General features: G+C 39.0%; 1 protein-coding gene across 5 annotated transcripts in view; it reads right to left on the bottom strand.

The window, feature by feature from the left end:
* Nucleotides 1-23,185, bottom strand: part of RAB11FIP2 (RAB11 family interacting protein 2) — a 57,261-nt gene that overhangs the window by 23,737 nt on the left and 10,339 nt on the right. For all 5 annotated transcript variants that reach the window (XR_012020504.1, XM_072805154.1, XM_072805150.1 and 2 more), the window contains one exon: nt 801-846. Coding sequence is in view for 4 of the 5 variants with exons in the window: in XM_072805154.1 (XP_072661255.1) it covers nt 801-846 (46 nt within the window). In the remaining variant the exon portion in view is untranslated. The remainder of the gene's footprint in view (nt 1-800; nt 847-23,185) is intronic.

The raw sequence follows: 23,185 nt of genomic DNA, 5'->3' as shown, positions 1-23,185 counted from the left end.
ATCACACACACTTTAGGGACAGATGGTTCAAACAGCAACCACCAGCCTCTTGGAATAAAGGCTCTATTTCTGTTATTCAGTGAGAAGTCAGTTTTCTACCAAGAACATGTGCCCATATTTTTGTAAAGTAACTTACTCTCTAGGTTTGATGCATTTAGAATTGACTGTGGACGCAGTGGAACTCTGAACAATCAAACCTGGACTTCAAATAATAATAAAATGAAGTTGAGATATCTGAATAGTCCTTGCAAAATCTGTGAGTTAATGCAGTTGGTCGCTTCCAAGTCTGTTAATATATTTGGTTTTGTTCTGACTAAGAAGGTAAGTGTCCTAAAGGCTCTTTCAAAGCCTTTCCTGGTTAACTAGATCTCTTGCCAGGATGCTTTTCCCATTGTTGGATGTTAACAAGGCAGTTTTATTCTTTGATTTTTGCCACAACAACAACAAAAAAGGTTCATTTTCTCCACATGCTCTTATTTCATAACTATAATGTTGACCTTGACACACAACTTTCACATTAATTTTAAAAGTCTGTAAACAAAATATGTGGATTCTAAATTGGCTTTAATTAGAACTATAATATTTGCTTGAATTTCTATAGATTATAGAGTTGCACACCCTATCGTATATAAAGACAAAGTTGGAATTTTGCTTTTCTTTCTCCCCCACACTACCACATTAAACTACAATCCAAAGGTAACTCGGGGATTCAGGATGAAGGTCTTTTTAAAAATGTATGCCAGAAGGAAGGCCAGCTTGTGGCTTCTTTTCTGAAATGCACTAGCCCCTCAGCAACTTACCGGGATTTTCCTGAGGTCCTCATTGCTTGTTGGATTCATATGAAAACTAAGGAACAAAGGACAGACACAAATGTTAAAAGTGTATCGCACGGTCCACGTGGTTGAGGAAACATAAAAACAGAACCTTTCTAACCAACACAACTTTTAAAGTCCTAAATCACATGGATGAATGAAACTTAATCCAGGATGCAGGAGAAAAACAATACTCACTCAACCTTCTAAAGCATCTACAATTTTAAACTCTAAAGGAAAGCCCTCCGGTTATTATCAGAACTGAAGAACTGTACCTCTAAATACAGGGTTTCTGAAGATCTTTAAATGTAAGTGATTTTACCCTGCAAGATAGTTTACAGAACTGAATTTTATCACATTATATACATGCACTCACTCACCTTAGACCCTTCAGATATATAGACTGTGGAGAATCCAATAAATTTAAGTTGGAAAGACTGCAGAATACCAGTTAAAGCAATCTTTTTTTTTTTAAAAAAAAAAAAAAAAGTATACAGGTATTAGAAAAATTAACTTTTAAACACAATCCTATCAATGAGAATGAATTCAGAGTTGTATGAACTATTGCTGCCATTAATGTGATTTCTAAGAAAGTGGTCTCCAAAGATTTAAATATCCAAATGGTCTAAAATACAATGGATTTCTTCCATGCAGAGAGTCAGAGAACATCACAGCCGAATGCTATAATCGTTTCCTTCTTTGAAACATGTCCATTAGGAAGGGACTGCAACCAAAAAGAGGCTAAACTTCAAAGTCATCTGATGAGTAAATATTTCATCATTGCCATTCAAGTTTAACTTTTACCTGGCACTTAAGAGTACTGGACATTAGAGCCTCGACAAAGCATTACTGTCCTAGGAACCTTTTTGTCCCCCTCCCCTCCCAAAAAGACTTAACTGTAAAATGGACAGTTTTCTCATTATCTGTGCTTTTTCAGCCTAATAATTGAATCTTTTGAAAAAAATTCACTTTTATGATGTTTGACGGTGTGGCTGCAAAGTCCAAACACCAACTGTAACAGCTCAACAATCTCTACTCCTACAGGTACCTGTCCCAAGCTGTAAAACCACACACACGTTCATGTACCTGCACAAGAGAATGCCCCACGTGTCCAATATTTCATTTGTTATGACTAAGATTTGTAGTATGAGCGTTCTGAACTGACTGCTGACTTTTACTAGCTAGAACTCTGTGGATAAATTATTTCAGGAGAGCTGGGTGACACAGAAGAGGAGATGAAAACATGTTTTAAACACCCACAGATGAACACCCCATCAGCAGGCTGATGCAGCTGACCCATTTCCTCATTCACGGTCTTTATGGTGTCCTGTATGGTTCCAGGCTAGAGTCAGTGTACCAGCTCTCAGGAGCCTGACAAAAGAGCGGCTTAAAATAAATTAACAAAAATAAAATCCAGAAAGCCATGATCACATGGCACACCTAGGCCTGGAGTGCCATTGAAGCAGCTGCTAACATATGTGGTCCCTGTCCTCCTTGATTTCCAGTCCAAGGCAGTCATCATCAGGTTAGTCCCCAGGGCCTAACCTCTCCTGGCTATCATCTCCTGGCCCATTGTTTTCTAACAGTCAAGAAGGAACATCCTGCTGCATGTCTCTCCATCCAAATGACAACATGATTTATACTCAGGTCTGCAGTACACCAACCACAGTGGTTCAAGGAGAAAAGTGACTCACAGGCCCCCAGGGCCAACGGGCGTGAATTCAAATCCAGACTCTGCCCTAATATTGCTGTGTGACCCTGAGCAAGTCACTTAACTTTGTGTCATCTGTCAAATGGGGATGGCAACACTCCCTGCCTATGAGACTACTATAAGATGAAATGAGTCAACAACATGTAAAACATTTAGCACAGTGACTAACAGAACATGTTCAGTAAATTATTTTATTTAAGAAACATTTACATAGCACTTAGACTGTGCCAGATACTATTCTGAGCACTTTACCAAAATTAACCCATTTAATCTTGATCACCCATAAGGTAGGTAGGATTTTTCATTTTCAGAGTAAGGAAACAAGTCACAGAGAGGTTTGGTAGCTTGAGTGTGGCCATACGGTCAGGAAGAGGTGGGGGGAAGGTGTCTGGCTCTAGAATCTGCCCTCCTACCTGTGACACACAGCCCCTTGGCCTGCTCTCTGCACACAGATCTTAGTGAGCCCTGGCTGCACTGCTGAAGCCCTGAACAGACAGGACACATGGATTACTCAGAAAATAAAATACCATCTCATTCTGAGGTGCACATGCAGAGCTGCACCCCTGGAAGGAGGAGAGCATACTCAAGAGTCTAATTTTTAGATCACATGGAAGAAGGCAATGTCCCATCACAGCAGTTAGCTAAGGATGGCCAAAGTCAAGGAAAAAGTAGGATTTAAAATTACATGAAGGGTAGGTTTGGCAGAGAAGGAGGGCTCTGCAAATAGACACGTGGCCTGGGGCTTCGAGACACCGAAGAGACTAGAACATGAGGTCATGGGTGGGAAGCAGCCCTTAAAGGCTCTTGATGCAAAACTTGATGCAAAAGATGGGACTCTTGGACCCGATCCCTCAGAGCAGTGGGCAAGTTTCTGACCAACTTAATCTTCTTTTACCAATGCTATTTAGACAATTCATGTCTGGTAGCATAACCCATACCCATTAACAATTGACAGTAATGATCACTGGATGAGTATCATCAACAATATGATGACTGTGTAAATATCATTCTACGTCTCAGGAAGAAATTAGTGACCTGACAAACAGAAATGCCAGCGTTACATTTATCATAATGAAATTTTTAGAAAACAGACGCCAAGGACACAGTTTACCAAAATCACAAAACTACCAATATGTAACATCCAGTAGCTTTAGCCTCTGGAAATAAAGAACAGCTCAGTGACAGCCTGAAAAATGTCTGCAAAGTCTCAAGAATGCTGAAACCACAAAGGTTGCACACTGGAAGGGGAAAGGGTGTCGTGCGCGGCAAGCCCCAGCTCCCCCATTATCACTGCCAGCAGAGCACAGAGCAGAGCAGAGAGAGGGCTCTTGCTCAGGGCATTGTCTGCAATCTAAAGGCACAGCCCCTCCCTTGTGGTCGGCTTTATTTTCACACACTGACGTGTCAAACACAGGACACAGTCAGTCATTCATGGCTGCCTTTTTTGATCTGTCCTGAAGGGGGGAAAAAGAGTTAACTGAACTGGATTGAATTAGCTTGGTGAAAAAATAAAATGTCTCTATTTATCGAAGTGTGGCACCAATTTGTGTTATCTTTCTCTTTGGACTGCTGTCCTCCTGTCAGACAAGATATCGAATAATACAGTCTGACTGCTCAACTAAGTTGTTGACAGGTTAAGGGAAATGGTGTTTTTAATCAGGTGTAAGATAAACTTGGACATGCTCCTACTGAAAAAGTCTATATACAAACTTTAACTTCATGATTAAAAAAAAATTAGTTTGAGAAATCAAAACTGAAAGAGTTTGGGGGTGACAGAGAACTTTAAAGCAAACTTTAAACGGATGAAAATATTTTAAGTTCCTACTTTCAAAAATATCTTAAGCTAAGGTATTTTACCTTAACATTCTAAAGTTTGTAGGAAGAAACTGATTTTTTACAACATATTTACAACAAATTTTCAAGAATTTTTTTCCAAGTAAACTCTAATTTATAAGTTTGAAGTGAATACCACTCAAATATATTTCAAGGAATCATTAGTTATCTCTTACATAACATCATTTATTAATTTATTTTGAAATTAAAATAAATACTGAGTAAAGAAATAACTGGGGAGGACTTGAAACTGTCCTAACATATCTGCTTTGGACTAGTCTTCCACAGATAGGCCAGAAAGGCCAAATAATCTTTACAACCTCCGAATCATTCAAGCACTTGGCACCAATCATTTTCTTCTTCACCCTTCCTTTTCTCTAACAAATACATTCTTTTGGAACAAGAATATCTAAGAGTAGAGACTGTTGAGAATTAAAAATGTATAAAGTGCTTGTCAAGAAAAAAAAACCCCACAGAAGAACAAAGATCTATTAAATCTGATTAACTGAGAGTAAGACAATGCAAACTGTAAATTCCTGACTCTAGGACCTTAAATCTTTCAGTAAGAAGTCATGTAACAATGCTTGAAGCTCTTCTGGAGGCATTTAAAAACAAGTATTATTTCATCTTCCATAATATCTCTTTCCAAACCCCATCATTGCTGAAATTATGAAGCTAAATACATTTCTGGCCTACACCTTGATCCATTTTTGTATTCAAGAAGTGAATTCAAGTTATTTGCAAAATCCAGGAGGTGGATTTCCAGCCCCACCTGGCTGGAAGGGGAAAAAGAAGGAAGAGGGTGGGTAGTAGAGGAGTAACTTTCTCAAACAACATTCAATTTCTTATTGTGTATGGGAAGTAAGTATAACTTCAAACTATCACAGAAGAACTTCTAAGATCATTTTCAAATCATACCATCCTATTGATTTCCCTGTTTAACTGTGAGAGTAGGCACTAGAGACCCAGGCCTTCACTTTGGTGACGAATGTAGTTGGGAGAAGACGACAACATAACATAAAACTTTGCAATGAATCTGAAAAAAGCAAAAGAAAAAAATACCCCACTTACAGTGAAGAAAGTGTATAATTCTTTATCATTACAAATAATAATGATAGTATGCCTTATAGCAAATGATATTTTATTGACTTTAGCTGTGGTACCAGGCACCTTTCAGAGCACTCTACATGTTAACTTACTTAATTCTTGTAACGTGCTGTTTTTACTTCCATTTACAGAAGGGGAAAGATGCACAGAGAGGTTAAGCAGCTTACTCAAGGTAACACAGTTATTAAGTGGCAGGGTCAAGATTCAAGGAAAGGCAGCCAAACTCCACAGTCCAAGCTCTTTAGCCAGGAACTGTGCTTCTTCCCCCCACCCTCCAACGTGTTCTGAACTCTTCAGCTGTGCTGTGAGCTCAGAGAGGGTTTGCTTCAGCAGTCCAGGACAATTTCCTGAGGTTTCTCCCAATCAGAAGTGATTAAGAGAAGTCCAAGGCAATCTTAAAGAGGTAGAACACAGGCTGAAAAGCAAGAGGTTTGGAAATAACCAAGCCCACTGTTCTGTTCCACAGGCCCCTCCCTGCGCCCTAGGAGGCTGATGTCTGCAGAGTGCTTCATCTGGGCTGCTTTGCCCAGTGGCTTCCGTTTACTCTCTGGCCCTGGGAGGCACCTGCAAGAGACAGGGGATAGAAGGAAGGGGAGGTAGGGTATTTATCGTCCCCACTCCCAGTTCATGTCACTGCTGCCGCAGGCCCTCCCTGCTGTGCTACAGGTTTAAGCACTAGTCTATAAACAGCCACAGATGAGCTACAGCTGTCCCTTCACACCTAATACAGCAGTCCCTTCCAGACACTGCTGGCTCCTGGTGCAATACCTTCCCTCTGCGCCATCCTTAACCCCAGGCACCCCTCTGGAAATGGTCTCTCACTAAACGTTCTTCAATTATCTGTTTTGAGTGTGTCATTTGTTTCCTGCTGGGATGCTATAACTGATACAAGAATATACAATAAATGCCATAAACTATTAACTTCATAATATAAAGTGGTTAACAACAAAGGTTTATCCTATTTATCTGTTAAAAAGAAAGAAGAAAGAAGAGAGCCAAAGAAAAACAATATCCCACAATTATTCATATGAATTATCTACACTTCCCTTTGCCTTTCATTTTCTGGCTTTTGCTCTATCACTACTTATTTTAACACTCCTTTCTTTCTTCCAAGAATATACACCGTCTTCTACTTTGTAAATGATAATTCACATTTACATGCTGGCCACAAAAAAAGTTCCTGGCCTTCATTTAACAACACTTTTCACATTCATAGAGCTAGAGTACTTTATGTTCAAATGATTTTCAATTCAGAATTACATTATTAAAGACTGATTGCTCTTGCAGTTTGGAAATAGCGTAATGGCTTAAAGTGACTTGAATTTGAATAATACCACCTCATATTTATATACTACCTTACATCCCAAACAGAATTTCTCTAGATATAGTTCCAAAGGAAGAGTGGGATACGGCTACTCTCGGTCAGATCCATTCAATCAAAAATCCCATCTGATCAATTTCATCTTCTGATTCCCCCACTTTTCACCTGCTTTTTGGACCCACTACCAGCCCAACTGTTCCCTCATTTATTGTGTTTACTCACCTCTCCCACTAGAGCATGTTCACTGCCTCTTACCCCTCCTACAACTGCCCCATTTTTATCTTGCCAATTTCTAGTCCTTCCTGAGGAACCCCTGCTGACTCTGTTACTCACTCACCTCCTGTAATCTGAAACACATCCCCCATCACCAGTACTCACTGCTGCTTTTACAAAGGTCACCAACAAACTATTTTTACCAAAGGCAACAGCCTCATTCTCTTTAACCCCTCAGCTCCATCTGATACCAATGACTTGTTCTTTCTTTTTAAGACTCTCTTTTGAGATACCTAGTAGCCGAGATTTTCTATGTTTCCAATTACTCCTTTTCCTTGTCATCTTACTCTTCTCACTCCTATGAGAGAGACACTGGATATTTCTTAAGGTTCTGCTTTCAGACCTCTTTGTACTCTACCCTGGTGATTTCACATTCTCCTTCCAGTGCCCCTGCCACCACAATACAGTGTGACTGCTGGTGTGACTGCTCAGTCTTTTATCTTCCACTACAGCTGTATTATCCTTTGAATACCACCTTTACAAATGTCTGTTTAAAGTCCTGGATTGGATATCTTACCTGTACCTCAAGGTTAACATGTCCCAAACCAATCATCATCTTGACTTTTGTATCAGTTCTGTCTGATTTTCCAATTTCTGGCATAACCAAGTTTCCTGGTCACCCAAGGTGAAGCCTCAGGAATGCCCTGGACTCCAGCCTTCGGCTTGAAAGCTACTGCCTCATAAGTAAGCTGCCAGATTCTCCCCATTCAGCTTCTGAACATGAATCTCTCTTTTTTCCTTGCTACTCAAGGTCACTGCTACCTTTCTGATCACAAGACCATATCCCTCCAGCTCAGGCTATTGCGAACAGCCTCTTACCAGTCTCGGCCAGTCCTTCTTTGTCCAATACAGCCTAAGCAACATGGCTGGGTAGGACACACTAAAGCTCAAATCTAACCTTGTTACTCACCTGTCAAAACACTTGTGGCCTTCAACTTCCTCCTGAATAACAAATTTCTTAGCCTGGCTTTCAAAACCTATTGGATTGGGCTCAAATGATCTTTCCAAACTTACTGCCCATCACCTAGTACCCAGGTACAACCAACTTGCTCTAAATTTCCTATTTTTAATAAAGAAATAAGAGATGCCACCTACTTCAAAAAATTAGGATTGAAAGAAGGTTAAAAGAAATGAATTTGAAATGTTTATGACAAAGTGCTATTCAAATATAAGGTAAGTAAACCTACACACAGGACCTTATATCCTTTATAAAAGTTAACTCAAGATTGGTCACAGGCCTAAATGTAAGACATAAAACTGTGAAACTCCTAGAAGATAACATAGGAGGAAATCCAGAGGACCTTGGATATGGTAAATACCTTTTTAGGTACAAAACCAAGGGCATGATCCATGAAAGAACAAACTGATAAGCTGAACCTCATTAAAAGTTTCTGCTCTGTGAAAGGCATTAAGAGAATGAAAAGATAAGCCACAGGCCGGGAGACAATATTTGCAAAGACATCTGATAAAGGATTATTATCCAAAATATACAAAGAACTCTTAAAACTCAACAATAAGAAAACAAGCGACCCCATGGAAAAATAGGCCCCAAATCTCAAGAGACAACTTCACAAAAGAAGTGACAGATGACAATAAATATATGACCATACATCATACATTGGGGAAGTGTAAATTAAAATAACAACGAGATATTGGAACGGCCAAAATCCAGATCACTGACAACACCAAATGCCAATGAAGATTTGAAGCACCAAGAACTCTCATTTATTGCTGGTGGAAGTGAAAAATGGTATAGTCACTTTGGAAGTTTGTGGTTTCTTACAAAACTAAATATATTCGGGGTTTTTTTTTTTTTTTCTTTTTTAAGATTTGAGAGTGAGAGAGAGAGAGAGAGAGACAGAGAGAGCTCAAAGAGGGAAGGACAGAGGGAGAGAATCTTATGCAGACTCCATGCTGTAATCTCATGACCCTGAGATCATGACCTGAGCCAAAACTAAAGGCCAGGTGCTTAACCAACTGGCCAGCCAACCCACTAAACATACTCTTACAATTCAATCCATGCACAATTACAATTACACTCCGTGGTATTTATCCAAAAGTCCACACAAAATCTGCACACAGAAGCTTTATTCATAATTGTCAAAGCCTGGAAGTAACCAAAATGCTCTTCAGTAGGTGAATGGATAAATAACCTACAGTACATACAAACAATGGAATACTACTCAGTGCTAAAGAAGAAATGAGTTATCAAGCCATGATAAAACATGGAGGAACTTTAGGTACACATTACTAAGTGAAAGAAGCCAATCTGAAAAGGAGGGCTACTAACTGTAAGTTTCTAACTATAGGACATTCTGGAAAAGGCACAAACTATGGAAATAGTAAAAAGATAAGTGGTTTTCAGGGTTTGGGGGAAGGTAGCGGTCAATAGTCAGAGCACAAGGGACTTTTAGGGAACTGAAATATTTTATATGATTGTGTAAAGGTAGATACACGTCACTAAACATCTGTCCACCAAACCCACAGAATATACAACACCAAGAGTCAACCCTAATATAAACCAGGGACTTTGCATAATTATGATGTGTCATCCTAAGTCCATCAATTGTAATAAATGTACCATTCTAGTGGCAGAGGCTATCCATGTGTGGGGGTAGGACACATACTGGAACTTTTTCCTTTCCAATTTTGCTGTAACCTAAACTGCTGTAAAACAAAAACAAAAACAAAAAAAAACAAAAAAAAAACAAAACATTTTTTTAAAAATTTGCCTTTTGTGCATCTATCTTAATTCCTGGATTCCCTGCCCCTTCTGCTATAAATTACTTGAATAAAAGAATGATATTTCAGTAATCTTTTCAATCCTGGCATCTGACCCAGTATCTAGAGCATGGCAGATGCTTAACAAATCTATATCGAATAGATCAATAGTCAGTGCTTAATGAAAATTTCTAAGAACTGAGCTAGTAGTTGACTGAATAAAACGATGGTAAGTCAACATAAGTTTTAACAAGAAGATATCAAGTCCTCAAAGAAAAGAAATCATTTTTCTGAGTAACAAAGATTAATTATATCTAGACCTGATGGTATATTAATGGAATATTTTTCAGTTCTTTTTAAGACAGAAAGAATTATTCTGATACTTAAAACTGCTACTATGAATTGAAATTGGTGACCCGCAATAAAATCAATTCAACTAGCCAGTTTATCCAGTTTACCAACCAGGTCTACTAGTTTAGGTGTTTGACCACAATACAGATTAATTTGAGATTTTTCTGGTAAATCCTGAAAACATGTAATCCACAAAAGCTCTATGTTAAAGGAGTTTAAAGAAATGTTCTTTAATGATATTCTTTATAAAAGCTCTAAACAATAAAGTGTCCAAAAAGAGATACCACTAACACAACCTGTAGCATATTTCAGTTTTATTACATGTGCAAAAGGGCTTAAGAGACAAGGTACAACTCAATATTGCTTTTTCCTTCTTTTTAGGAAAAGAAAAAAAAATCAGCACCAAATCAAATTAATGATATTATAGATTAAAATACTACATTATCTCTCCTGGGACTGGGCACACTCACTGAATACCTGAATGGCAAAACAAAACCTAATGCATAAATGTCTATGGGGATTAACTGTAATTTACTCATTAATATTCTCACAGGATGTCTTTCATGAGATCTCATAGGCAAGACAATTAAAAACTGTGGTCAATGACACCAGAGATCATGGACAGCAAATTCAGAGCAAGCTGCTTTTCAATCATGAATAGTAATGAATATGTCATCGAAGAAGTCCTAAAACTTGAGGATTTAAAGAGATCTATGAAATTAAAGAGTATTTCAAGTATCTCATATTCACTACAGTTTAACTTACCATTTTCTCCTGGTGAAGAAATGAAAATTATTTTAAATACATTCCCAAATTTCCAAACATATGGCTTGTGTGATTAGCCTTTTCCTGGGAGAGGCTGAGGGCTGAGGATTATCTGGGCACAGGGAACTTCTCCGTGAGGGACAAGCCAGGCAGGTTGGGCCTCGGTCCCTCTGGCCTAGCAAAGGAAGTCAGGGAGCCCAGAACACCCTGGGCCAAGAGCACCCCAAGCTGGCTCTGTACCTGGGACAAAGTCAAGTTCTGGAAAGGAAGCCTCTAGTGCCCTTTGGTCACCGGGAAGGCCATGGATGTTCAAGACCAGCTTGCAAGGAGGCCCCAGGCCAGAAAGCATCTACTTCCCCTGCTGAGCCTTCAAGGAGAGACTTCATAGGCAGTCAGATTTATGGAGGCCCCTCCATTAGGTGACACAAACCCCAGACTCCTGTGCATACGTGCATACTCTTTGGAAGCAGAGCTACTAGGATGACTGGGAGATTTCTAGCCACTCTACACCGTCAGCTGAGATGCCTAGCCTTCAAATCTATTCTTGGTGATCAAGAGCTGGTTTCACAGAGCTATGAAATTATAAAATTTTGCTGGAAAACAACATATTGTTTTACATAAAAATACACTCCGTAGTCCCTCCAAAAGTAGATGAATATAGTGATTTTATTGGAAATTGCACATTATACTGCATCCCTCAGCCAGCTTTTTCTGAATGGTTCTTTGTTTTAAAAAAAAAAAAAAAAAACTAACATTTTAAACACAGGCATCCAATGATTTTTTTTTTTTTACAGTGTACCTTGTAATATTTGAAAATTTCTGCTGCCACAGTAACTTCCCCATTGTCCTGTTCCTATAAGCTATATAAATAAAATTACTTTTCACTGCACACAGTTTTTATTCTGAATCTAACACTCACACTTAGAAAGAAGCTCTCACTGGCATCTTTCTCACTCATTCTGTGAGTGTTTCTTCCTATTCAGGCCCATATTATATATGCATTAGCCAGGTCACTGTTCTCTGGGTGTTCCCAAAATTGGTTTTCCGTCGCATCACTCATAGGCCCAAATATCTTTATACTTATTATAGAAGTAGGTGCAAATGCTTCATTCTGGCATGCTAAGTTCCCATTAACAAGGTCCCATTTCCACTACTACCTCCGACCCTAACAATTTCAGGTAGGCTGGGTCCCTGATAGCCACTTAAAACACTCATTTTTAATGCACTGCCTGGTCTCATTTTAATCTCCATTCATAAAAGCCCTTTCCTCTCTCCATAGATCCATCCTTTGAGATTGGGCCAATTGTACCTTTTCCATGACACCTAGACTGCCTGACCTTACCTATTTAATCACCTGGCATTTTTAGTTCTCTGAGCAGTTAGTCACCCATCAGGGCAATCAGTTACATATTTTGTATCTACCTGCCTTTGATCGAAAGAGATGTTGCCTGATGCATCTTTGTTTCACAATATTAACAGAATTCTTACACAAGACAGGAGAGTAATGTCCATCCCCTATTATCAAGTTCTAAAACGGACATCTTTTTTTAGCATGTCGCCCTAATACATACTGTCTCCTCACAGTCGAAAGACAAAAGGCACAAAAAAGTGACATTATAAGACCCTACCTGTCCTTATTATTCCATAAAATAAACTGATGGCAGTACAAAAATATCTTACATTTAAATTTTGGTTATATCTTCTCTTAAATAAGGAATATTTTTTAAAACTGGAACGACAGAACATCAAAGATGCAATTAATATTATTTCAGGCATATTAGAGAACCTTGAGTTCAGAGACTCCTCTAGCAGAATCTTACATTCTTGGTGAAAATCAGAGAGAAAAGAAGACACTCTCCCTTAAAGAAATGAAAGAGCCCACCTTCACATATTGCTTAGAAGGGATACACTAGGGTCTGTGTGAATTTCCTAAGGTAGGGACAGGCCCTTTTTCCAAAGAGGACTCTGGAATGTTCTCAAGGGTTTTCCATAAGCAGCATTTATCCTTCTTATAATAACAGTTTGAACTGCCTTCTTTAACAATTTAATCTAAGCTCAGCTACATGAGTTTAGAAAATATTCACCATGATTTAAGGTAAAGCCAAAGCTTAGCTGTCTACCCTGCGCTGTCCTTACCAGTGCTATGCAAGAATTTCCGAACACAGAATTTTATAGCAATATTGATTATAATACCTTTCCCTTGTAAAGCAATAAAACATATTTTCTACTTAATACAGGGAATATTTTCCTTAAACTCAATGTGGTTTAGTTTATTTTATCAAAGATTATTACTGAACATACATCTTGAAAGAAAATAGAAAAACTATCAAGTTTATTGCTTTCTGCCAAATGTACACATCCTCTACTGGTCAGCAAGAAACATGAGCTCCTAAATTCTATTTTAAGATTTAAGTTGAGAATACATTATTACTTGGAAATAATTTCATTTAACTTATTTAAAGCAATTATTGCATGTTCTGTAGGTGCTGTCCAATAAGATCATAATGAGAGCTACCATTTCCAGGCTCACCCTGTGGCAAACTACCCTCAGCACTCTATGCACAACACTATTTAATCTCTTCTGTAACACCAAGGTTGCCAAGGTTGTTATCCCATTCTCAGTTGAAAAAAATGAGGCTTAGAAAGGTTAAATAAGGTCATACATCTAGCTATTCAAGACTCAAATCCAGACCTGAATCCTAAATTTGAATTTTTCATACCTATCCTGTATTTCCTTTAGAATATTCTACTATTACTATATCTACATTCTCATGTTATATTGTAACATCTTTGAGTGGAAGAAGGTAATCAAATATATATTCTGAAACAAATATTAAATTATGTTCAGTATGATTTCCGTTTTTAACTTACTTGGGGCATTTAATTTCTTTGAAAATGAAAAAAACTGCATGAAACAAAATATATTGTATATCTCTAGTCAACAAAATATGTGATTAACCTGAACACCCCCATTCCCATTCCAGAATCCATAACAAAGAGGTCATTATACTTAAGGCAGAGCCGCTGCAGGGCACTCACTAATTGGCTCCCTGGTAGCCTAAAGGAGCATACTTCCTCAGGAACCTACCAGGCATAGAGTATACCTAGCTCCAAGCCTCCAACTAAAAAAGAAATGATAGAATTACCAAGTAGTGAGTAAAGAGCTTACCAAATAGTGAGTGAAGATACAAGAGTACATAGTCGTTATTTATAAAATATTCCTTCAAAATGCATCTTGCAATTTTTTAAAATAAGCTTTCTTGCTATTTACTGAAATAACTGTACATTCACTCCCCAACTTATAATTTCTAAGGTTAAAATACATAAAATACATACATTTTTACCTATGTGTGATACATTGTATTCAATATACGTTTATATATTACATTTTCATATTTATAATACAATTACGTTATATATCAATACTATATTTAACACCTTAAATCAAAGAGCACTAATTTATCCTTAAAAATATAAGTTGAAGGAGACAAATGTCAAATGTCTGGATCCCAATATTCTTAGAAACTAGCTAAATGTGTAAAAGGAAAATCATTTCATGATCAAATTAGCTGCTTTACTTTCTATTGCCAGCAGCTATTTAGAACATCTCCGCCACAGGTACCACTACTACCATCTATTAAAATATAGAAACAATACCTGTATTTCGAAAGTTAAAGCTTTATTGCTATGGCAAAAAGTAACCACAGGTGATGGAGTCATAGTGGCCCAAAAGGAAGTGTTCTAAACAGAAAAGTAGTGTTCACAGAAGTAGGGCTAAATATAAAAGAAACAGAAGTTATTCTCCTGTGAGAAACTAACAAAAGGGGTCCAACGGGGACAAGATTTGGTAAAACCAAAACCGCTGGAAAGAAATACATGTATTAATTATAATTCTAAGGTGAACACACTTTAAATGCATTAAACCCATAAGCAATTACAGAAATTTGCACTGTTGTGTTCAAAGAAGCCAAGTGTGGTTCAGTATTCAGAAATAAACTCTCAAGAACTGTAGTTAGTGTGCTGATATTAACTTGCTTGTCTTCAACAATTCAAAACACATAATTTCTATCTCTAAAAAAAGTTCTAAAATGAACAGATAGCACCTCATTAAAACAAACTCAGAAGTCTCCATCAAGACTGAAATGCCAACTTTGATTCAAAGACAACACACCTGACATTGCTGTAATATGGATCTTCCTTGACTCACAATGGGGTTACATCTCAATAAACCCACTGAAAATGGAAAATACTTTAATGAAAATGCATTTAATACCCCTAACCTACCAGACATCATTGCTTAGCCCAACCTATCTTGAATGTGCTCAGAACAGTTACTATTAGCCTACAGTTGGGCAAAATCACCTAACACAAAGCCTATTTAATGGTGTTTCTCCTGTAATTTATTGCATACTGTACTGAAAGTGAAAAACAAGATGGCTAAATGGGTGCAGAATGGTTGTAAGTTGTGTGCCCTAGTGATCGCCTGGCTGACTGCAAGCTGCAGGTGCTGCTGCCCAGCCTCACGAGGGAGAATCCAACGGCATATTCCAGGCCTGGGAAAAGGTCAAAATTCAAAATTCTGAAGTATGGTTTCTACCAAATGTATATCAACTTACCATCATAAAGTTGAAAATTCCTAAGTTGAAACATCCTAAGTTGGGGACCGTCTGTACAGTTTTACAATTCTCTGTTTCATCAAATTTAAGACTCCAATTAAAGACCATCATTGGAAAAATCCTCCTCGTTTCTTCTCCTTTACCAATCCCCCACCATCCCGACCTCCACATATAAAAGGAACACATCTCCAAGATGTTCCCTTCTTTCCCGTCCTCACTCTCAGGTGACTTCCATCAACTCTCACCTTCACAATCATACTAACTTTCTGACTCATTTTCCTGCCCCAAGTCCTCCCCCTTCCCATTGCAAACCCCACCAGACTCCCTCATGCTACAGGGTTAGTTAATCTGATCAAATCACAATGTAACTTAAAAATCTTCATGGCTCCCCAATGTCTTTACAATGCCCAGTCCTTAGCATGGAATGGAGACCTAATATTTACATACCTGTTTCTATGAACTCTAAGAGGAGGAGTAAATATTCCAAAAATAATGCAAATCAAAGTGTCATTTGATTATCGGATCTAAAATTCAGAAAAAATCATCTGGAAGTAGTCACACGGAGGAGGCAACGGAATGGATGAGGAGGCATGCAAGGGCTTTCTTTTTATTCTTAATCTTCCAAGTATAACATGTTTATAATAAAGGTCTGCTGATTGCAGGAGTTTTTCTGAACCAAAATTCAATTCATACCCCCAACAATTTCAAGTTTATGTAGGAAATAACTATACCAAATGTCTGAAATCAAGAATCAGGTCTTCAGCTAGAAAGTATCGTAAGAGCATGAGTGAAGCGGTACATATCATGTAAAAACTACACTGGTGATGAACAGCCTCCTCTCTGGCCTAGATTCTGACAGCTTTAAAGGGGATAAAGAAAATAAGGTCAACTTGGAATAGGCAATTTTAGCCAAAAGGCCACTGGTGAAAACAGAACAAATGTCTACAATAATTTTGAATCATGTAATTTATGTCTTTCCAATGTACTGTTCTCAAAATACACATGTTCATTAATGGCAATTAACACAAATTATTAACCTACATGTAACAAGCTTGTTGGTTTGACAATGAAATAATCCTCTCAAATTCTACCTTAAAAGTTAAAATTTACATATTGATTTGCACTGGGGTCACTGGAATATTATCTTAATGCTTCCCTATCAGAAACCTCAGGACTTACATACTCTATCTTGTATTTGATCATATCATAACAACCTGTTCTCTTTAACTATTGGACTCGCCGCGTTATCCAGTGTCCAGTGCCTAAGAGCTCGTTAATTACCTAAACTATATCTCCATAGGTCTTGTTAATTACCCGTCTCCTGTCTCAGAGGACCTTGTTAATAACTTGTACAGTCTCTCTAAAGAGGTCCTAACAACACATTAAAATTAAAGATGCTTTTCTTTTAGCACCTGTCAAGTGCTGTAAATTGAGAAATTTTCACATCAGTTTATTAGCCTACAGTAGTTTTTGTGGATTTTTTTGGCTGGTTTTCTTCTCTCACAAAATCTCTCTATATCTCAATCTCTCAGCTCAAAATAATAACAACTTAGCAAAGTTTTGTCTTTTTTTGTTACAGAGCCTTTTTTGTTTTCAATTTTGAAGTCTATAAATATCAATTTGCATTAGTGAGTTAGCAAAAGGATGGCATGGATGGTATCTGCAAATTAACCCATTGGGAGATGTACCAATTAATGAGAGCTATTATAATGAGTATTAGGATGACAAAGGGTAAAAAAGTTTCAAGTAGTATCTGGGGAGTTTAGCATAAAAGTTCTAGTTAGTGTTAAGGGAACTAATCATATTGCATATTTCATGTTCGTAGTCACTGTTTCATTGGATACATTCTGCAAATCCCTGGATACTAATGGATTAATGGGTCTAAAAATCATCTCAAAAGTTTTTGTTTTCTGTCTTTAAATTAGGCCACAAATTTTCAGCTGTGTAAAGATTTATAGCCTGCCATGGATGAGAGGCAAAATTATCTTTACTATTAGACAAATAAGAACAAAAAATAAATACTGCTATTAAAATAAACCTTATACATGTTAAGGTTTATTATGCCAAAAACTGAGCTATAAACTCACACGGGGGGGGGGGGGGGGGGGGGGGGGGGAGAAAAGGTCCATACTGAGCGTTACAAAAATGAAGGTTTTAAAACTATGAATAGGATTTCTTTTGGAACATCTGTTTAACTTTTAAAAATCAAAATGTAGGCCTATAGTAAATAGTCTTTTTTTCATGGACATGTTATATAACTTCATAATAACAACTACATGCTTATAGGCCTATGGTGCTTTGTGATTTGTGAAAATTAGGCACACGTTTAAACATACATTCTGGGATCCCTGGGTGGCGCAGCGGTTTGGCGCCTGCCTTTGGCCCAGGGCGCGATCCTGGAGACCCGGGATCAAATCCCACATCGGGCTCCCGATGCATGGAGCCTGCTTCTCCCTCTATGTCTCTGCCTCTCTCTCTCTCTCTATCATAAATAAATAAAAAATTTAAAAAAATTTAAAAAAATAAAAATAAACATACATTCTAGGTAACCAATTTTTTTGTAGCTTCTGAGAAAGGTATGATACAACCATAGACAGGAATTGATGAGTTAAGGAAAGAAAAGAAAGGAGAAAGGGAGAAAGGGAAGTAGGTTAACCTGATCCCACAAGTAAAAGGCACACGGTCATGCAAAATTATAAGATATTAGTGACAGATAGGAGTTCTTGATCTTAGGCACTACTTCTGTACTGTCCTAAAAACTGTTTCACCAGCTAAGCAACAAACAGGTTTTTCCTCAGTAAGTACAGTAAATGGAAATATATGCATATATGCTCTAATAAAAGCAATATAGCAGGATTGATAACATGAGATATACCATTAAGTTAACACAAAACTAAGAGTTTGCTGTATGGTATTCACAACGACAAGAAGGCAGAAAATAACGAAGGGAAAGCATGTTCTTTGTATGAGTCACAAATAGATGAATATTCCCAAATCAAAATTTTCTGGTAAAAATATCTCCCATAAGTTCTTACTCTCCAATGAGCTTCCTTTTTAAAATCAAACAGCAGCTCTCCATACGGAGTATGCTTATATTTTTTTACTCTATTTTTTTTTTACATTTCAGAATAAGACACACAACCAACTTTCTCCTGTGTTAATGAATTCCCTTGACTGGGTGGACTTCCTCAATAATAAACTTTCTCAGGGAGCCTCAGAAGAACATACCTCACAAAGTTTCTCTTCAAGTTATGATAGGTAGCAAATAAACACAAGCATATTTTGTAAGTGTTGTTCATCACTACTGATGTCTGGGTTTTACCTGAACTCTGAGAAACAATTCATCCACAGATGCCATAAATATTAAATAGTCAGACATTTCTGCTGGGACTTCAATACCTACTATAATTTAGATGTTTCTTAGCCATTCAGCCAAATCTCATACTCTTCTCCATATTCCTGTTTTAGTATGGCTGACCTCCCAACTAAGCCCTCCACCTTAGGGCCCTGGAAGCGAAGCTAGTGTGACCAAGTCATCTATTCAACTAGGAATTTACCAACAGAACTCCTGATTCCTATTCATCAATTAGTACTTTACTGAACTCTTATGAAATACATGATATAATTTAGATCAGTAATTTTTAGACCTGACTGAGAATCAGTGGGAAGTTCTAAAAATGCTGATTTTCATTTCAAGGCCCATTCGCACTAAAGATTCTAATTCAGTCTGCAGTATGACCGAACAAATTGTAGTTGAAAAAAAATCCTCAGGAGCCTCGGATGATCAACACTGAGGATAAGCACTGATCTAGGTGCTGTGGAGCACCCACAAAAGAAGATTCAGCATAGCTATTAAGAAGCTTAGATAGCTTAGTAAAGAAGACTAAGACCCAGACACAATAGATATCCTAGAGCAGTTATGTTCTATATCAGCAGAAATCCAAAGGGAAACACCATGTTATTAATCAAGAAAGAATTAAAGAGTATTTAGCCTCAAGGATAGGCTAAGCACGCTCAGAGGAGTTTAGAGAGCATTCCAGGACTGAGCCAAAGGATGGTCACAGCAAGGCTTAAAGGGCCTGAAAAGAGACAGGTAAGGAAATTAAATTACCTAGAACTGAGAGATAAGGAATACTAAAAGAAAAGTTGGAGAACTAAGAAAAGCCCAAAATACAGTAAGTACATTGAAAGTTAGAAGAGTTTGGATTTGGTGTTACAAATCAGGGGTTCTTAACGCTTTCAAACTAGGCTTTTTAAACAGACTAAAGTTACCATGGCCCCAGGGCCCTAAATACCAAGTAACAATAACGCTAAATGTTATGATAAATAAATGCAAAAACCACAGTTCACTTAATACTCTCAGAGTGTCTCGTTCAGGTAAGGTTTATTTATTTTTTTTTTAATTTTTATTTATTTATGATAGTCACAGAGAGAGAGAGGCAGAGACATAGGCAGAGGGAGAAGCAGGCTCCATGCACCGGGAGCCCGACGTGGGATTTGATCCCGGGTCTCCAGGATCGCGCCCTGGGCCAAAGGCAGGCACCAAACCGCTGCGCCACCCAGGGATCCCCAGGTAAGGTTTAATTGGTTATGCTTGGTTAGGTGGTCTTCCACATGCATTCAGGGACCCAGGCTGCCCATCTTCTGGCTCGGCCCTTCTCAAGAATCTCTATTCAACCAGCCCGAGACTCAGCAAAATATTTCAGTCAACCCTGCAGGCCATGCAGTCTCTACTGCTGTAGCACTAAAGTAGACACAAACCGGTGTCTAGGCTGGTTAGACAGCCTAGGCTGTAATGGCTGTTTGCATCAGCAGTTACATAATTTTCCAAAAACAAAAAAAACCTGAGTGCATGTTATACCATTTTTTAAAAAACATTTTTATTCATTTATTTGAGAGAGAGAGAGAGCACAAGCAGGGGTGTGCTCCGCTGACACATTATTTACAAAAACAGGCAGCAAGCCAGACCCGGGACCCGTCTTGTTTGTCAACCCCTGGCCTAAGGTACTGAGGAAGAGAGGCAATATAGATGGCTGTATAGGATGTCTTCATGGGCCCGACCTGGACATGTAGATATCTCTTTCACTAACTCTTCAATAAACCACAACTTCATCACCTGTCCCCATCTGGCTAAGGGTCTGGCTGTGTTTCTGTTTTTAAAAAAGGGCACCTTGTTTGCTGAACACATTTCCACTTTCCACTTTCCACTAGAAGACTAGCCTAGTGTTAAAGAAGGAATGACTGTGAACAAATGATTAAAAATGGTATAACAGGGGGCAAGCCCCAGTGGCTCAGAGGTTTAGTGCAGGCTTCAGCCCAGGGCATGATCCTGGAGACCCGGGATCAAGTCCCACGTCAGGCTCCCTGCATGGAGCCTGCTTCTCCCTCTGCCTGTGTCTCTGCCTCCCTCTCTCTCTCTCTCTGTGTCTCTCATGAATAAATAAATAAATAAAATCTTTAAAAAAAAAAAAAAAAGGTATAACAGGGGCACCTGAGGGGCTCAGTCATTTAAGTATCTGCCTTCGGCTCAGGTCATGATCCCAGAGTTCTGGGATCCAGCCCCACGTCAGGCCCCCTGCTCAGTGGGGAGTCTGCTTCTCTCTCTCCCTCTGCCCTTAACCCCTGCTCGTGCTCTCTCTCTCTCTCAAATAAATGAATAAAAATGTTTTTTAAAAAATGGTATAACATGCACTCAGGGTTTTTTTTGTTTTTGGAAAGTTATGTAACTGCTGATGCAAACAAGCATTACTTTACAAAATGTGGGGTTAACCATGCAACACACTGGTAGATACGGATGACACCAAACTACCTGTGATTTATAATTAAAAAGCAAGGTTAGCTGCAATTTTAAAACGCAAACAACTCGATACTGATCATAAATTGATGAAACATTTTCTGAAAATGGCAAGAATTCCAACGACGCTTGCCGGCGCATGTGCAGTAGGAGTTCTGCAGCATGCCAAGCGTGAGACAGTATCCAGACTTCTTAGCACTGGCAGAGACCACAAACACAGTGCGGTGTACTCACCACACCCAACTCCGTTTCTTCTGGGTCCATTGCTGAACCAGATTTCTTCACTGGCTGCACTGAGGCAGGGACATGATGAACTCTGGCCAACGGAACATCTGCAGAAGTGATGCACGCCACAGCCAGGCCCGGCACACAAAGCCATGCCACATGTGACCCCCCTCCTCACTCTCTTCCCCTACGGCGTGGCCCTGGAGGCCGTGGGGTAAATGGTGGCACCGCGAGAAGGAAGGAGCCTGGTTCCGGAATAACGGCGTGGAGCTGTATGACCCAATGGAGCGAAACACCCCCTTCCCACCTCCCTGTCATTGTGAATCAGGTGGCGACAGCAACGAGCAGCCATGCTTTCACTGTGATAAGCCACTGAGATCTGGGGTTGTCTATTACAGTTGATAAGCTACTTAACACAGAGTTCTTAAGAAACTCCAGAAATGTGCTATTTAGGGTCTGAACGCTACATTTCAGGAGCCCTTGACACTGACTTAGATTTTGAATAATGCTTTGTTGTACATAAACAATGCACATATTTTGCCTTTGTGGGTCTGTTTTCACTGTACCAGATCTTCACAGCCCACGCCGGGCTAGAAGAGGAGCCTCAAGGAATAAAATCACATTTTAGGAAATCGGTCTGCTATCTTGTGTTCACAGATTCAAAAATGGTTTTCTCTAACACCTACTACGTACCAAGCATCGGGCTGGAGATTCAGGGTGGAGAGCTGAATGAAATGGAGGTACGGCCCTCAAGATGTTGGTGATGGTGGGAGGGAGACCAGAGACTGGTCTATTACTGAACAACGGGATGCCCATGCAAAGCAAGACTTCCGTGTAAGAAAATGCTGCCCCAAAGGGATCCAACAGCTCTCTCAACAAGAGCAGGCAAGGCTTCAGAGAAGAGGGGCAGGTAAGGAGGAGCCTGTGAGTTAGTAAGTACAAGCCAAAGTGTTTCAAAGAACCCCGTTCTTTTTGTCGGGTGATCCAACAAAAAGCTGAATTCGTTTCCTCTATTGGTTTTATGCAAGACTATTACAGGACCTATTCCAAGAACGGAAGCAGAACGTGGTATTTTTTTTTGTGTGGTTTACAAGGTGATTTCCTCAGGTGGATTTTACTTTTTTTTTTTTTAACGAAGAAATAAAAACTCTGCCTTCTAAGAAAGTGTTCCTTAGTGCTGTCAAGCTTTTTGGAATAAAGAAAATTCTCCGGGCTTAATCACACCCTATCCACTTGCAGGGCAACATCACGGTCCCCCTGCACCTGTGACCACAGGTGAGCCAGCTCACTCACAAAGAACACGATCCGGTTCCACGGCTATGGACGGCATCCACCCTTTGCTCTGGCCAGAGTTCTCAGAGCCATCAGTGACAAGAGTCCGGGAAACCCTGAAGAGATCTGTTTAGCAGTACTGGAAAAAAAAACAATCTGTGGCACACATCCTAGTGACAGGAGTCTAGAGCTTCCAAAGTGCATTTGGCTTAGATGTGAATGGGAGAAACCTAAAATGTCTCCGATGATCCCCAGGGGCTGATGTAAGGACAAGAAACAGGAGCATATGGCTACACAGAAACAAAATGACCTCCACTGCATCCCCCCAAACTCCACTCAAGATAAAGCTGCTTTCCAGAGGTTTTGAACTGAACTCTCTTCCTA

Source organism: Canis lupus, chromosome 29 (assembly GCF_048164855.1).
Source record: "Canis lupus baileyi chromosome 29, mCanLup2.hap1, whole genome shotgun sequence".
In the NCBI taxonomy this organism is placed as follows: Eukaryota; Metazoa; Chordata; class Mammalia; order Carnivora; family Canidae; genus Canis; species Canis lupus.
Note: the sequence above shows the minus strand (reverse complement) of the source record. Positions and strands in the feature narration are given on the sequence as shown.